This window comes from Hypanus sabinus, chromosome 3 (assembly GCF_030144855.1).
Source record: "Hypanus sabinus isolate sHypSab1 chromosome 3, sHypSab1.hap1, whole genome shotgun sequence".
NCBI lineage: Eukaryota > Metazoa > Chordata > Chondrichthyes > Myliobatiformes > Dasyatidae > Hypanus > Hypanus sabinus.
In genome coordinates, this window is record NC_082708.1 from 58897852 (window position 1) to 58916186 (window position 18335).

At 41.5% G+C, this 18335-nt stretch overlaps 1 protein-coding gene across 2 annotated transcripts in view; it reads left to right on the forward strand.

Moving 5' to 3' along the window:
* Nucleotides 1–18335, forward strand: part of LOC132391363 (TBC1 domain family member 8) — a 101538-nt gene that overhangs the window by 42978 nt on the left and 40225 nt on the right. For both annotated transcript variants that reach the window (XM_059964437.1, XM_059964438.1), the window contains exons 5-7: nucleotides 5352–5592; nucleotides 15002–15209; nucleotides 16799–16993. In XM_059964437.1, coding sequence (XP_059820420.1) covers nucleotides 5352–5592; nucleotides 15002–15209; nucleotides 16799–16993 — 644 coding nt within the window. The remainder of the gene's footprint in view (nucleotides 1–5351; nucleotides 5593–15001; nucleotides 15210–16798; nucleotides 16994–18335) is intronic.

Below are 18335 nucleotides of genomic sequence, written 5' to 3' on the forward strand. Positions count from 1 at the left end.
GAATACTGATCATGAGCCAAGATAATTTGTCACCCATTCTTTGTGGGGAATGTTGTTAGGTATGCTGGTAATGTGCTTGGCACTTTAAATTCTAGGTGTACAGAAGAAATTATATTTCTCCCTTTATACTGCGATTGCAGGAGCCGTTGCAGGAACGTGCTTTCAGCTCTAAACAAAATAGTGTATGAGAGGTGTATTAAATAGCAATAATTTTGAAAATCTCTGTGCAGTGAATAATTTCTTCCTAAAGAAATCAGTCAATTTTCTGCTTGAAATTAATGTTGAATAATGAATAATCCATGCGTGACTCGTCTTTATAAAAATCATCGATACTTTTGAAATTTTTTTCTGATATCATGGCAAAGTAGTTGTATCCGTTTTGGGGGCATTGTTGTATTGTAAATCCACTCTACCTTAGGTTGTGCCTTTTTGTTAAGTAGCCCTTTGTTTCTGGAATGACACCCTTGAAGGGAAGAGGTTTCTTTAATCCAACTGGTTTGCCCTTTGAGAGCTGACAGGCTACGTCCACACTAGACTGGATAAGTCTGTAACCGAGGCTTTTTCTCTTCCTTTTGACCCTCTGTCCACACTGAAACGACATTTTTCTCCCCTGAAAATAGAGCTTTTCTAAGGCTATGTCCAAACTAGACTGGATAATTTTGAAAATGCCAGTTTCACGTAAAAACAATAGGCGTCCACACCAAATGTTTTTGAAAATACCTCCGTCCACATTAAAACGGGTATTTGGGCGAATCTCCTCCTACTGGGCATGCGCAAGACACATCTACAGAAAACAAGAGACATGTTTGGAGTTAAATCTCACTGTGGAAGTCCACATTTGTGCAGTTACAGACTAGAAAAACTTGAAAGGAAATTGCCAAATGACAGACAGCTGTTGGCTCTCACACAGGAGGACTTAAAACTAAAAAAAAAACCTGGGGACCTCAGTTGGAGGTCACCTGGGGAATCTTGACTGGAGGGTGCTGCATAGAGCAGTGCCCTGCAATAAGTTCTTTTGTTTGCACATGGATCTCCCACTCGCGTATCATTTCTGTGGGCTGGAGGAGACCGTGTACCACATGTACCTGGAGTGTGCAAAGCTGCAGCCCCATCCTGTTTATATATGGTCATCCAGTAAGGAGGGGGGCATGGAGGGATGAGGATGTCCTTGTTGACGTGCTCCTGGGGCTGCCGAAAACAGCCATCCGAGGGTCTTGGAAGCGGGTGGCAGGAGGATCTGCCTGGGCAGACTGCCTGGCAATGGTCAGAGGGTATGTTCGTTCTCAGGTAAATATTGAACAGGAACACGCGCGGTCCACGGCGACCTTGGAGGCATTCCGGGACCATTGGGCTCCACGGGGTGTAAATACCATCATTGATAGAGATGGGAACATTTGGGTTTGATGTGTATTGTCTATTTGTAGTGAAGTAATTGTGTTAGTCACTGTTTTGTATATATTGTATAGCACTGATATTTGTAATAAAGGAATTTTGTTTCTTTAAAAAAAAACATATACTGGAGCGTATGGCGGCAACTGACAGGGAGTTCACGGACAGTAAGACCCGGCTGATGACGAACATTGAAAAACTGCCCAACTCTGTTGCATTAATAAAGCACCTTGTTAAATGTATAAAACATGTCTGCATCAGTGTTATCTTGTATTTCCGTACAATGTTACATTAGGCTGTTACGCATCTATTGTCAGAGAAATACTTGCATAAATAGGTAAACCACCTTCATACGAGCAAGGACAGAAAAGAGGGCAAAGTGAGTATACTTATTTATTCAGTAAGTTATAGGTCAAAGTATTTAGTCAGCACATTTCTAACTCTTCTGGCGTCAGTCACATTGCTGTCTGTTGTGAAATTGTTAGATTGTGTGGGGGGGGGGGGGCGGTTGCATTCAAGAAAACAACAAAATGCCACGCTGCCGCCACTATCTGTTCCCGCATGTCATGACAGCATTTTTAGAAATCTCCGGTTACCCCGTCAACACTACTCTGCCCAATTGGTGTTTTCAAATATACACACACTGGAGGGTGTTTTAGAAAAGCTCCGTTTTCGGGGGAGGAAAACGCCATTTCAATGTGGACAGAGGGTCAAAACGAAGAGAAAAATCTTCATTACAGTTCTATCTGGTTTAGTGTGGATGTTGCCTAAAACACCCTCCGGAGTGTGTAAATTTGAAAACGCTGCTTGGGCGGAGCAGTTGTGGACAGGGTTACTGGAGATTTATATAAATGCTGTCATGACGTGCCGGAACAACCTAACAATTTCAGAACAGACGGCAACGAGACTGAAGCCAGAAGAGTTAGAAATGTACTCACCAAATACTTTGACCCATAACTTACTGAATAAATAAGTATACTCACTTTACCCTGTTTTCTGTCCTTGCTCGTATGAAGGTGGTTTACCTATTTATGCAAGTACTTCTCTGACAATAGATGTGTAACAGCCTAATGTAACATTGTATGGAAATGTTTTATACATTTAATAAGGTGCTTTATTAATGCAACAGAGTTAGTCAGTTTTTCAATGTTTGTTGTTGGCCGGGTCATGCTATCCATGAACTCCCTGTCAGTTGCCGCCATACACTCCAGTACTTGTTGGGTTTTTTTCAGTTTTAGTCCCTCCTGCGTGAGAGCCAACAGCTGTCCATCGTTTGGCAATTTCCTTTCAAGTTTTTCTAGTCTGTAACTGCACAAATGTGGACTTCCACAGTGAGATTCAACTCCAAACATGTCTCTTGTTTTCTGTAGATGTGTCCTGCACATGCCCAGTAGGAGGAGGTTCACCCAAATATCCGTTTTAATGTGGACAGAGGTATTTTCAAAAATGCTTGGTATGGACGCCCATCATTTTTACACAAAACTGGTGTTTTCAAAATTACCTGGTCTAGTATACACATAGCCTGAGATTTAAACCAGCCAGCTCCTTGATAAATTTTGTATTTTCGGCTTCTGATAGGAAGCCAACACTATCTTGTAGTGTTTGGCTGACTTAGCCCCCTTTACAAGACTTTGGATGGAATATGCAGTTATATTGACAAGACATATTTTTGCATTAATTTCCACTCAACAAGTCTTCAACAAATTAATGAAATTTAATTGGTTGCATTTCCATGGTAGAATTTGGTGTGTAGCAATTTAGATGTCCCTGAGCTGGGCCAACCAATATTTTTTTGGGTCTGAAGACTTTTTTTTGGCCAAGTCAACACCAGAACCAAGTGGCAAGGTCCTAAGCAGCGACTCTGCTTTAAATGCTGCAGTTGGATGTCGTGAAGGATTGTATCTCCACCTGGGAAATCTTTTTGGACATCAAAGCCCCACTGCCCCTTCTCAACCACCACCCCCCCCCCCCCCCACTCGCATCCATCCATCCAGCCAGACCTGGCTGTGTCAGCTGTCAAAGCTGTCAAAATCTTTTTGATTCTTTTGAATGTCTGGCATGTTTCACTACCCTTTAATATATTAAAAAAATTTTAAAAGGCGTAACCAACAAAACACATCAAAATAGCATGAGTGGTCTCACTCAGTACTTTAGTGGCGTGATCACCATTTCCTCTTCAAAACCCACATCCGTGGACCATAACATCCATTGGTGGGGCCTTAATCGTGAACGAGTGTGACCAAGCTGCAGTGTTTAATGTCGCTTCCAGTACACAAGTGTAAAGGAGAACAAAATAATTGTTACTCTGGATCCAGTGCAGCACAAAAAGACACAGTTAGAAAAAGTACACAATAAAAAAATGGAATAAATATAAACGCGCATGTTAACTTGTGTACATTGATTGTATGTCCATAAAGTGACACGAGACACAGGAGTGTCTGTGCATAAGGTGACTGATGGGAAATGACAGTGGGTTAGGGTTGTGGAAGGGTGGGTTAGTGGGTGGTGTTGATCAGCCTCACTGCTTGGGGAAAGTAACTTTTTTTGAGTTTGGTGGTCCTATTGTGGATGTTACATAGCCTCATTCCTGATGGGACAAACAGTCCATGAGCAGGGTGAATGTGATCCTTCATGAGGTAACTGGCCCATTCCTGGAACCTCTCTGTATAGATGTCATTGATGGCGTGTAGGTTAGTGTTTGTAATGGGCTGGGCAGTTTTGACTACCCATGGTAGAGTCTTCCTGTCTGCTGGCAGTTTAGTTTTCATTTCATGCAATGATGAAGCATGTTAGGATACCATCTGCTGCACATCAGTAAAATGACGAATAAAGTTGTGCATAGGTAGTCAACTCTCTTCAGCCTCCTCAGAAAGTAGAGGGGTTGGTGAGCTTTCAGGACTGTATAGAATGTTTTCTGGGACCTTGAGAGGTTGTGTGAGATGTGCATTCCCAGGAATGTGAAACTGCTTGCATTTTCCACTGGTACTGCCGATGTAAAGAGGGGTGTGGGTGAAGTCGGGAACCATCTTCTTTGCCTTGTGACATTGAGGAAGAGGTAATTTGCCCGGCACCAGGCCTCGAGCTCTTCCACCTCCTCTCTGTCAGCTGTCTCATCATTGTTGGTGATGAGTCCCGCCACCATTGTGTCATCAGCAAATTTGACAATGTGATTACTCTGGTGTTTGGCATTGGAGTCAGTCACGTGTGAGCAGAGCATACAGCAGTGGGCTCAGCAAACAGCACTGTGTCCTGTGGGAAGAGTGGTTCTGCAACCTGACTATCTGGGGTTCGTTGCTTAGGAAGTCCTACACCCAGTTGCACTGTGGTGCATTTAGTATGAGGAATAGGAGTTTGTTGACAAAGACTGCGGAACAATGATGTTAAATGCTGAAATGAAATCTAGAAACGGCATTCTAGTGTAGGTGCCCTTATTTTCTAGGTGTCTCAGGGCCACGTGCATGACAGATGCTGTGGTGGTTCTGTTGGTAAGCATCTTGGTGAGTGTCCAGTGTGGCAGGAGTAGATTTTTGATGTGTGCCATTACCAGCCATTCAAAGCACTTCATGATGGTTCGGTCAGTGCCACCAGGTGCCACTTGTTCGGTTTTGAAGGAACGAACAGACAATGGGAATAATTATAGTGCCAGGAAGGAAGGATGCAATGGAAGGATTTGAACTACAATAGAAATTTTAATTTGGAAGTTCTGGTGATCAAGGTATTTGGAGTTGGGTTGGATGTGTACTTTAGTATTTTGATTGAACTGAAGAGTCTTGAAGAAGGTGGTTGATGTTTTCTTTCCATTATTTGGCTGAAGTTGAGGTTTCCTCATGAAGTAACACATCACAAATTCACCAGTGCTTTTAGTTTCTACTGTGATAGATGCTAGGAAATAAGTTTGCTGTTTTGTCTTTTAAAAGTGACTTGAAAGCTGCAATCCTGTATTTTATGCTTTGTTATTTCAGTGAAACTTGTTATCCCCTGGGCTGATGTGAAGAAGCTAGAAAGATCCTCAAACACCCTTATCACAGAAATAATCCGAGTGACCACCCAGAGTAAAGAGCGGGACTTCTCCATGTTCCTCAACATAGACGAAACCTTCAGGCTCATGGAACAGCTGGCAGATGTGACTGTTCGAAGGCTGCTGGACAATGAGGCATTTGAAATGGACCCATCGCTGCGAGAACCTACACAGATTACAAAAAGGCAAGGAAAGATACAGCTTGATTTTTAACTGACTGGAAAATGTATCTGTGTTTTGTTTTTGAAGTATAGTATGTAAAATGACAATTTTTAACTATTGCTTCCTGCTTGATTTTTTTTCTTAATTTAAGATCACACACGTTTGCATTAATCTCCATTCATTGAATAATTGTAAAAGTTATTGCTTCCTCTTTTGCCGGTGAGACAGTCCTGGAAGCACCAAATGCACCTAATGTGTCAATTTGTGTATTTTCTAGGATATTAGCATTATTGCCCATACCTAATTGTTCTTGAACCATTGCAGTCCTTTTTCACATTGTGCTGTTGAGTTAGGAATTCCAGGACTTGGTGCTAGGTGACTATGAACAACTGGCAGTATATTTCCAAATCAGAATAGTAAGCAATTTCGAGGAGGGCCTGAAGGTGTCTGTGTTCCCATGTGCCTGCTGCTCTTGTACTAGAGATTGCAGACTGGGACATTATCAGTGTAACATACTGTACTGTATTACTTTAGGATAGTACATGTGTAGCCACAATGCTGAAAGTACATTTATTATCAAAGTATGTATACTATATACAACCTTGAGATTTGTCTCTTGTCTTGACAGGCAGCCACAAAATAAGCACAATTGAAGCTATTTTTTAAAAAAAAGACTGTTAAACACCCAAATGTGCAGAACCAAAATAAAACAGATCATGCAAACAATAAAAGTTAGCAGTCAGAACTGAAGTTCACGAAAGTGAGTCCACAGGCACGAAGCTAGCATCCAACTCAGGAGGCCATTAATTGCAGGCCACAGCCTCAGTTCAGTGCAGAGACGAGTAAACCCCGCAGAGCAGCAAGTTGAACAGGCCAGTGATGACAAGTGAATGTTTAGGTGATTATCCGGGTGCTGCTTAAGGAGGTTCCTTTGTCCTGGGCTGTCCTGCTTCATGAGTGTTGATGCAGCTATGTTTATCAGGGCCGGTGAAGAACACTTCATCACATACCTGACATAGACCATGTAGATGTTGGAATGAACTTAGAGTATCAGAGTGAGTCATTTTGTGTATACAAATGTAAAGGAGAACAAAATAATTGTTACTTCAGATCTGGTGCAGCACTAAAAAAACACAATAAGATAAAAAACACAATAATAAAAAAAATCACAGTATATATAAGTACACTTAGCCCTCCTTATTTGCAGGGGATTGGTTCCGGGACCCCTCGCGGATAGCAAAAAATGCGGATGCTCAAGTCCCTTATTCAACCTGTCTTAATGCAGTGGTCCTTAGGACCCAGTGGAACCCCAGACCTTATTTAACCTGTCTCAGTGCGGTGGACATTAGGACCCAGTGGCGTAGCTCTGAATCCGCAGTGTTTCTGTTCACGAAAGTAATCACGATCATGATTAAAGATAAAGTGGAAATAATAGAACGATTGGAAAGAGGTGAAATGCCATTGGTCATTGGAAAAGCATTAGGCTACGTCGGTCAATGATCGGAACAATTTTAATGGAGCATGTGAAAGGCCCTGCCCCAACAAAAACTATAATTATGACTAAGCAATGCAGTGGTTTAATTATTGGGTTTTGGGTTTTTGATCCTCTTGGCGTTGAAACATATGTTCTTAAGCATTTTATATGCATAGAAAGGTACAATGTATACTATATACTAAGACAAATGTTTGACTAACTGACACTAAATAATACCGGATGTACCTGTTCCGACTTACTTAGTAAGAGAACTTCCAATTTTTTTCAATCCCATTCCGTGATAACCCATGCATATCCTCCCGTATACTCTAAATCATCTCTAGTTTACTTATACCTAATACAATGTAAATGCTGTGTAAGATAGTTGTTATACTGTATTGTTTAGGGAATAATGACAAGAAAACAAGACTGTACATGCTCAAACAAGAAGCGCTGGAAGAGCTCTTCTGGGTTTTCTCGATTCATGGTTGGTTGCGGAACTTGCGGATAAGGAGGGCCGACTGTACATAAGATATCTTGTGTACATAATGTGATGCTAGGTACAAGAGTATATCTATATGAACATAAGGTGACTCCAACAGGAAATTATAAAGTGGGGGGGGGGGTCGTCCCACCTTCAACTTGTTCTTGTAACCACAGTATTTATATGGTTGTTCCGACCTTGAGTAGATGGTCAATGGTGAACCCCAGGCTACTGATGTTGGGATGACTTGGCAATGTTAATGCCACTGAATATCAAGGCAGGTTGTTCAGCTCTTACTGGGGATGGTTATCACCAAACACCGATGGCATGATTGTTGAAATACACATAATCAGCCAGTACTTGAACGTAGTTCACATCTTGCAGGGACTGCTTTATTTACTGAGCAGTTGCAAATAGAATTGGACTTTCTGTAATAAGTGGCAAGCATCTGACTGTGTGCTGCAAGGAAAGGTGTTCATGAAGTATTTGAAAATGGCTAGTCCTCATCTAAGAAAAGATGGCGTTGGAGAGGGTTCAGAGGAGGTTCACAAGGGTGATTCTGGAAATGAAAGGGTTATCATATGAGGAACGTTTGATAACTCTGGGTCTGTAATTGCTGGAAATTAGAAAGTTGGGGGTGGGAAGAGCCTCATCGAACATTCAAAGGCTGAGACAGAGTAGACGTGGAAAGGATGTTTCCCATGGTGCCTGTGTCTAGGACAAAAGGACTCAGCCTCAGGATAGGGGGTGTCCATGTAAAACAGATGTGGGGCAATTTCTTCAGCCAGAGGGTGGTGAATTTGTGGAATTTGTTTCCACATGCAGCTATGGAGGCCAGGTTGTTGGGTGTATCTATGGCAGAGATTGATATGTTCTTGATAGGACATGGTGTCAAAGATTATGGGGAGTGGGACTGAGGAGGGGAGAAAAGAATCAACCATGATTGAATGGTGGAGCAGAGTCGATGGGCCAAATGGCCTAATTCTGCTCCTATGTGTTATGGTCTTATAGTTAGGCTGAGGCCATGACCCTAAGGAGCTCTTGTAGTGAGGTCCTAGAACTGGGCTAATTGGCTATTAGTGACCACAATATGTGAAGTATTTTCCCTGTGATCTGCATTGACTTTAGTTTTACCAAGGCTCCCTGGTCCTGCCAAATGCTGCCTTAATATCACTCTCACTGCCTTTCTGGGATTCAGCTTTTGCTCAGTATTTGGACTGAAGCTGTGATGAGATCTGGAATGGAGTGATCCTGGCAAAGCCCAAGCTGGGGATGGGTGAACAGATTATTGGGGAGTAAGTGCTGTTTGATAATGCTGTTGCTGAGACCTGATCAAGAGTTCAGCAAGTCATAAATGTGTTGGGTCATGGGCATTGTCTACCTTTTATTGCCTTTATGAAAGTGTTAGGAGCATCAAGACATGCTTATCTGTTTGAGGAAGCAATAGGTGAATGAAATAATGTATATGGAATATGGAACTTTTTAACTAGTATCCATTGCAGCATCATAACTGATGTATCTTCAAAGTTGACTTCTGCAAGGCATATTCCCAGTTTTTTTTAGTATTGGAAGAAGAAGCTTCTCTTTCTCAAGGTGAGAATTATGCTTGGTGTGGGCTAGTCACTCTTCTGCAATGAATCGGGCTTCTGTAAGACATAATCTTTGGCCTTGGAGACCATTGGCTTTTTTAAAATGATTAATTACTTGGTGATTTGCTGCACTGAATTCCTTGCTGCCAGATACCCTTCCCCACCAGCTCAGGTTGATGACCATCATTGTGGGTGATCATGCCTATGTGGATAGATCATTCTTACTTGGAGACAGTGGCGATGAGACATGTGCCCCGATGAAGAGTCTCAGCCCAAGATGCCAACTGTTCACTTACCACCCCAGACGCTGCCTGACTTGCTCCAGCTCCTTTGTGTGTTTCTTTTGTCTTGTGTCTGCAGTCTACTGGACCTGCAATTAATTTTTCCTCTCAAAGTGATAATTTGGAAAGTGATGGTCATCTGTTGCAAGTCTCCTGAATGTGTGCAAGAAAATGAATCTCAGGGTAGCATAAGGTGGCATCAATGTACTTTGCCAATAAGTTTATTTTGACTTTGAATGTGTGTATGCTACAGGTTTAAATGTACTTGTAATTTATTGCTTGGCTTACAAAGCAGTTTTGGTCAAAATGGGTTGTTCCCAATGATAGCCAATTGGGATCCTTGAAATGAATGTGAGATGGGATAAAAGTTATTGTAGATAGTTTGGAAAAAGGGCTTATTAGCTATTATGAAGCCTCTGCTTTTCTCAGTGGAATATTGTGCAATGCAAAGCAGCTGAAAACATTGCTAGGCCGCAAATGAAGGGTGTTAGCAAACAGCCACTAAGCATGAACCACTTCAGGAAAGAGGAAGAGACCTCAGTATCTGTCTGGATGAAACATTGAGGTGTTAGTGAATCAGATAGACTCCCATGCGCCAGAAAACCACCAGGATTGCCATTTACCAAGAGGTTGCTATAGTAGTCTCCCAGCAGTGAGGAAACACTGAAATGGAACAAGAAATTTCATGAGATGAGTGAAGGTGCTGGAACAATAAGCTGGAAGAACTCGGTGGGTCAGGCAGCATTTATGGAAGGAAATGGGCGGTCAGTGTTTGATTTTTATTTTATTTAAAGATACAGCGTCAGGTAGGCCCTCTGGTCCTTCGAGTTTCTTTGCCTGGCAACCCCAGTTTAACCCTAAACCAATCATGGGACAATTTACAAAGACAACTTAACCTACCCGGTACGTCTTTGGACTGTGGGAGGAAATAGAGCATCCAGGGACAGCTTGCACGTTCTACGGGGAGGGCATCCAGACTCCGTGCAGATGATTCCGGAATACTCCATGTGCTACCATGGAGCCCACTGTTTTCAGGCAAGACCCTTTATATGGACTGGATTGCGTAGTCCTTCAAAGTGAGCTTTAGAACATTAGGAATGCTGCATGTTCCTTATGGCATCTACTCTGATAAACTTTCACAAGTTAATCTTAAGATCCTTAAGAGGTCAAGTCTGCTCGGGTGTTAATGAAGAGCTGTTTCTTGTCCTCCATGTAGGCAATGGCAAGGATAAAGGGTGACCATCCCTTTGGGAGGCAGCTTTTATATTTACAGTGCCTGATCCACAATGAGGAGACCACATGGGACCACCAAGCCCCAAAACGTTTGAGGATGATTATATAGTCCTTTGCATTGAGTTCACTATCTCCCTGTGATTTCATGAATCCTTCATTAGCATCTATGCTGCTGCATCAACATAAAGGAACTTTGGCCACAGCTTATAAGTGCAATCATCTTCCTTTTGCCTTTAGAGATTATTTAGAGAAGCCACTTCTCAATTAAGGAGCAGGAGGGGACCTATACTGCTTGACAAGAACCCTTATCTTGTAGATATAGGGCAATGTTTTGTGAGGTGCAGCCATCTTTGGCAGTGACTGGGATTATGGGACAAATTGCATGTGCGGGCTCTGGGAGGAGGTTTTGTAGGTCCTGCCGAAGGGTTTTTGCCCAAGACATCGACTGTACTTCTTTCCATTGATGCTGCCTGGCCTGTCGAATTCCTCTAGCACTTTGTGTGTGTTGCTTGGATTTCCCACATCTGCATATTTTCTCTTGTTTCCGATTGTGTAGGGCCAGTGGGTTGTGATCTTTGACCCAAGAGGTCATGAACACTTCTTTGCTGGATATTGGCAGCAACCCCATCACAGGGCACATAGTGATTCAGTTGATGGCTTCTGTGGAGACTCGGGTGAGGACCACAGGGTCCTGATGCCTGCATGCAGACGTGCACTGATCTAGCTAAAGGCTCTCTCTCTCTGCCACACAGCAGCAAATTGAACCACAGAAGGAAACGTAACTGCCTTCAGGGAGCACTTTGTTTCCCTGTTGGAACAGAGATGAGGTTTGTCAACTGACTGCTGCTGTCAGTGAATGTGGAGTTGTGATCCACAGAAAAGGGTAACGAAAAGATACCGCTGATAAGCATCTCGGGCTACATCCACACTATAAATCGGTAACCGAAGCTTTTTCTCTTTGTTTTTACCCTCCGTCCACACTAAAACAGCGTTTTCATCACCCGAAACCGGAGCTTTTCAAAAACACTTTCCAAGGTGGATATTTTTGAAAATGCTGCTCAGGCAGATCCGTGTGGACGGGGTAACCAGAGAAATCTGAAAACGCTGTCAGACGGCAGCGCGCTATTTCATTGTTGAACGCAACCTAACAATTTCAGAACAGACGGCGACGAGACTGAAGCCAGAAGAGTTAGAAATGTACTCACCAAATACTTTGACCCATAACTTACTGAATAAATATGTATACTCACTTTGCCCTGTTTTCTGTCCTTGCTCGTATGAAGGTGGTTTACCTATTTATGCAAGTATTTCTCTGACAATAGATGCATAACAGCCTAATGTAACATTGTATGGAAATACAAGATAACACTGATGCAGACATGTTTTATACATTTAACAAGGTGCTTTATTAATGCAACAGAGTTAGTCAGTTTTTCAATATTCGTCGTCAGCCGGGTCAATCTGTCCATGAACTCCCTGTCAGTTGCCTCCATACGCTCCAGTATATGTTTTTTTTTAGTTTTAAGTTCTCTTGCGCGAGAGCCAACAGCTGTCTGTCGTTTTATTTTTTTCTAGTCTGTAACTACACAAACACGCACTTTTACAGTGAGATTCGACACCAAACATGTCGCTTGTTTTCAGTAGATGTGTCCTGCGCATGCACAGGAGGAGGAGATTCGCCGAAATCTCTGTTTCAATGTGGACGGAGATATTTTTAAAAACGCATAGTGTGGACACCTATCGTTTTTACGTGAAACTGGAGTTTTCAAAATTACCCGGTCTAGTGTGGATGTAGCCTCACTCTCCATAGAGATGCAACCTGTGCACAGATTCTTTACCTGCAGTTGCAGAGAGAGACCTCAAGCAGGTCACTCTTACTGGAGCAGAGTTGGGAACTTGTCTCTCTATCTCTCTCTCTCCTCTGTGAGGATCCCTGCCACCTCCCACACATCATAACACCACATCTTCAGTGTGGGCTGATTCCTGTTCAGATGGTGGTGCTGTGATTTTCAGAAGGCCTTTGACAATATGCCACACATGAGGCTGAATAACAAGTTAAGACCCCATAGTATTACAGGAAAGGTACTAGCATGGATAGATCATTAATTGAATAAAGGGAGCCTTTTCTGATTGGCTGCTGGTGATGAGTGATGGCCCACAGGGGCCTGTTTTGGGACAGCTTTTTACATTATACGTCAATGATCTGGAGGGCAGAGTTGAAGGCTTTGTGGCCAAGTTTGCGGATGATACGATGATTGTGGAGGAGCAGGTAGTTTTGAGGAAGCAGCAAGGCTACAGAAGAACTTGGATGGATTAGGCGAAAGGACAAAGAAATAGCAGATAGAATACAATGTTAGGAAGTATATGGTCATGCACTTTGGTAGAAGAAATAAATACGTAGACTAGATAGATAATTTTTTGACCCCAAAATGAATTACAGGGTCGCAGTAGCATAATAAGTGCACAGATGTACAATATACAAATATTAGAAGAGAAGTAAGAAAGAATTAAAAATAAGTTGCCTCAAACAATCTAACAGGAGGGGGTCATCACTTCCCCGGCTGTAGGTTTAACTTGTATTGGAGCCTAATGGCCGAGGGTAACAATGACCTCATTAGCACTCTTTGGAGCAGGACAGTTGTCCCAGTCTATTACTATAAGTGCTCCTCTGTTCATCCAAGATGGGTGTGAAACCTGGTCCAGAATTGCCAGGATTTTCCATAGGGTCCTTTGTTCTACCACAGCCTTCAGTTGTGCCCAGTTGGACTTATAAATAGAGAGAAAACTCAAAAATCTGAGGTACAAAGGGAATTGGAGTCCTTGTGCAGGATTCCCTAAAGGTTAATGTGCAGGTCGAGTCAGTGATGAGGAAGGCAAATGCAATGTTAGCATTAATTTCGAAAGGACTATAACATAAAAGCAAGGATATAATTTTGAAACTTTATATTTATAAGGCACTGGTAAGGCCTCCCTTGGAGTTTTGTGACCAATTTTGGGTTCCTTATCTAAAAAAGGATGTACTGACATTGACAAGGGCCTGGAAGAAAGTTTGCGGAAATGATTCTGGAATTGAAAGACTTAATTGAGGAGTGTTTGATGGCCCTGGGCCTCTACTCAAGGGAATTCAGAAGAATGAGGGTGAGAGGGATCTCGGTGAAATCCATCAAATGTTGAAAGTGGATGTGGAGAGGATTTCCTATTGTGGGAGAGTCTAAGACCAGAGGACACAGCCTCAGAATAGAGCGGCATCCTTTTAGAACGGAGATGAGGAATTTCTTTAGCCAGAGAGTGGTGAATTTGTGGAATTCTTTGCCACAGGCAGCTGTGGAGGCCAAATCATTATGTATATTTAAAACAGAGGTTGATAGATTCTTGATTGGTCAAGGTGTGAAGGGATACAGGGAGGAGGCAGGAGACTGGGGCTGAGAGGGAAAATGGATCAGCCATGATGAAATTGCAGAGCAGACTCAATGGGCCTAATGGCCTAATTCTGCTCCTATATCTTATGGTCTTATGCGATGAGCTCACTACAGAGTGAAAACAGGAGTGGCTACATACTTTTTGGAGAGTCACATCATTGGACCATACAATTCTCCGTGGGGCTGCTTGGTGTGAAAGTTTGGGCTGTTTCTTGCATCCGGCTATAAATACACAAGCATTGTTAAAAGAGTATTGATACTACCGTGGCAATTGCTGTAGTCCACATTGTGATAAAAACACTTGCTATTAGTTTAAACACACTCTGAACTTTTCAAAGGTGCTTAAGCAGTTCTGCAAAAAAAATTTGAATCTGCCAGTACAGTTTTCTGATGTCTGAAGGGTGTCCCTCTGAAATGTAGATAAATGTATAAAGACCATATTTATAAGGACTAAAATAGTTGTCGTTTTAAAGCTACTTTTTGCAGATTGCTGGAGGCCAAGTTTTCTTGACCTGCTACTGCTCCCCATTATTCTATTGGCTGTTCAGATGGGCAGTGCTAAAGTGCCTCAAGAGTTTCTGGGATAATATGCAATTTTAAAACAGGAGTTTTCTCTTGATAGCAGTGCTGCGCCCTCTCCTGGTCAGGTGCATGTATGCCAGTTTGTCCCTGCTAATGTAACATTGGCTCTAATGAGGAAGGTGTTGACTATTTAGAATTGAAGTAGTTGTAGATCACAATCTAAATTTTGGAAATCTAAATTGTTAATGCATCAAAAATATCCATCTGCAACTTAAATCTGCTCAATTTAGATGAAGCTACTTTTCAACCTGATAAAGTTAACTCTTTTGTTTTACTCACATGCTGTCTGACGTGCTGAGTATGTCCAGCACTTCCTGTTTTTGGTCATGTTAAACTGACGTGTAACTGCTTTGTGCTTCCATTATCCTAGGGATCTTGAAGGTAGGATCCAGAATGAGTATTTCCGGGCTTGTTTCAGGCTTCCACGGGCAGAAAAGTTGGACAAGATAGTGGACTGTTTCCTGTGGACACCTTATAATCAGTGCCATACTGCTGGGAAGCTGTATACTTCTGAAAATTACATCTGCTTTGCCAGCAAGGAGGAAGGCAGCTGCAATGTAATCATTCCACTTCAAGAGGTATAGTACCCCCTGTCCAAGCACTGAACACCTGGGTGCCGTAGTCAGCCTTTAGGATCGCTTACTGTCGTTTCCAGAGCACAGCTGTAAAAGGAGAACAAAATAATTGTTACTCAGAATCTGATGAAGCAAAAAAAAAACCCCACAAAAGATAAAGAACAATAACTAAAACATGCAATAAAAATAAATATATTAGGCAGCTTGTATATGTAGATTGTATATCTATAAAGTGACACTAGGCACAGGAGTATCTTGTACATAAGGGAACCTGACAGGAAACAATAAAGTTATGATGGTTGGGGATGTGGAGGTCGCAGATTATATACTTTAGTGAACCTTTTTGTTTTTGGTCTGTTAAAGATGTGTTGTTTAATTAAATATCAACAGTTATTTTAATTCCTGAATGCAAATCAATGTGATCCCTCATTACAACTTTGTTCTTTGAGATATAAATCTTTTTTTGTTCCATAAGCTGAAATATTTATAAGACCGTAAGGTATAGAAGCAGAATTAGGCCATTTGGCTCATTGAGTCTTCTCTGCGATTTCATCATCACATTTTTCCCCTCAGCCTCAACCCCCTGCCTTCTTCCCAAATCCCTTCATGCTCCGACCAATCAAGAGTCTATTCACCGTTGCCTTAAATATACATAAACACTTCGCCTCCACAGCTGCCTATGGCAAAGAATTCCACAAATGTAGCACTCCCTGGATAAAGAAATTCCTCTTCATTTCCATTCTAAAACGACACCCCTTTATTCTAAGGCTGTGTCCTCTGGTCCTGGACTCTCCCACCATTGGTTACGTCCTCTCGACATCCAGTCTAACAAGCCTTTCACCATTCTTGGGTTTCAATGAGGTCTACCCTCATTCTTCTAATTCCAGTGAATACAGGCCCGGAGCCATCAAATTTTCTTCAGATTAAAGGGCCTGTTTACATGTAGCACCTAGTGGTATGGTGTCATGACAACAACCTTTCTGTCAATGTCAGCAAAACAAGAGAGGTGGTCAATGACTTCAAGAAGGAGGGGAATGTAGATGTATTGAGTCCTAATGAAGGTTCTCGGCCCTCAGTGTACTTTTTCTCTATAACTGCAATATATTCTATTTTCTGTTACTGCTTGTTCTTTGTGCTACCTTGATGCTGATGTGAACAGTTTTGTCTGTTTAGATGGCATGGAAAGCAAAGTTTATTATGTAGCTTTGCTTTCATTTGTAGCCTAGGTACTTTTTTTCAAAGCTGGATGAACTCTGGTACCAGAGGCAAGTTTGTCAAAAAACATTTGAGCTTTATCTAAATGTCTGGGTGGTTTGCTTCACTTGGAGGATTACATAAATAAGCATAAAGCCACGTTACAAAGTCACGGTGAAGTTTATTTGTTCCCTTGCCTCCTCTTCCAGAATTCTGATTTGCTGGTAAGCAAGAGAGGGCAAAGAATGAGGAAGGTGGGAATACATCCAGATGATCTGTCTTGCATTACTTTCTTCGCTATCCGGTCACATCGTTCCTTTTGAAGCTGAATAATCTTGCAATATGTAGTAGCGTTAGCAGTTAACATCTACTCTAACACGTTTGTTTTTCATTGACAGGTAGTTACTGTGGAGAAAATGGAGGACACTAGTCTTCTCCCCAATCCAATAATTGTTGGTGTCAAAAACAAAAGGGTGTTTCAGTTTACAGAGATTGAAAATAGAGAGCAATTAGTGGAGCAGCTATGGAAACGGCTTCAACTTTTAAGAGGGGAAAAGCCTGATCATCTTGAATCGTCTCAAGTTGAAGAAATGGTACAATTGATCTTTATAATGTTAATAGTTTTGTATAGCAAGAAATCAGTAACTTTTGTTCCCACCATAACAAAAGATTCCTCATATAAAAGTAGAAACTTAATAGCATGCCCAATACAAGACTGGCTGTGAATTTTATTGTTAAGTGCAGTGTTGCCGTGGACTGTGAACTGGAGCAGTGGAGATCAGAGAGGTGGATTTTACTATCCCGAAATATAAGAGGGCTGAGAAGGCACTGCTTCCAGGCCTGGGGAGAGGCACAAAAGCATTTGGAGCTCCAGGGACATGTGTACAAGATTGAGCCTTGCTGTAAATTTTTTGCTCTTGTTACCTTGTCCTTTGGCTTGCACGTTCTTGTAAATCCTTGTGTGCTCTCGACTCTTTGACTTTTTCTTTACTTTCTCCCGTATCTCAACATTTAAAGCAGTTTTGCAATCTGGTTGAAAATGAACAGTGACCACATTTGGCTTCTGTTAAAAAAAAACAACAACAATAACAATCTGGTAATTCATTACATACAACTCTACATAATCTGATTAGTCTAATAGTCAAACAGTGAAAGAATGATTTATTTTCAGGAGTTTGTATCTAAAAAGTGCTTTCATTTGTTTTAAGTTAATGTCATACGGAATAATTCAAATCAGTACAATTTTAGTTTGTTCCATATAATTACTTGAAAGCAAATTACAATGCATCAAATGACTAATTAAGTTTGGTATAATCACAAATATCCTGGAGCAAGGGAGGGCCGTCCATTGAATCCAACAGAAGACTTTTTTTTGTTGAATTGTATTAAGTAAGGGTATTAAGGTACCTTTTCCTGGTATCAAAACTGGTGTTTACGAAAGAAGGCTATCAAAAACAAAAAATAATTTTGTCAGTGTGCAGAGGACTAGGAAATCTTTCTTATCACTGTAGTTTATGGAGACATATGTGGCTCTTCTGCAAGAGGTAACTCACTTGTGTCTGACTGAACCGAATAGAAGTGAGTTCTTTATGCACTAATTCTTTAATATTTATAAATCCTTTATGATATGCATTTAATTAGAAAGGATATGTAAATCTTGCAATTTCATGGCAATAGTTTGTCTTCAAAGCAGGTAATGATACTGGAATGATTTTTTGTGCAAAATTAAAATTCAATTAATAGAAAAATACTATTGTTTTAAAAAAATTCCTTTCCTTCATAGGCAACCATATATGCATGCTCTGAAATTTTCTGTAACATGAAAGAAATGGGAAGAAATGCTTCCTCTCTGCCAGAGGAGGAATTTGAGATGTTCACACTGCCAGATACAAAACTGTTGCATCTTGGGCTGTGGCCTCCATAGAGTCATTAACA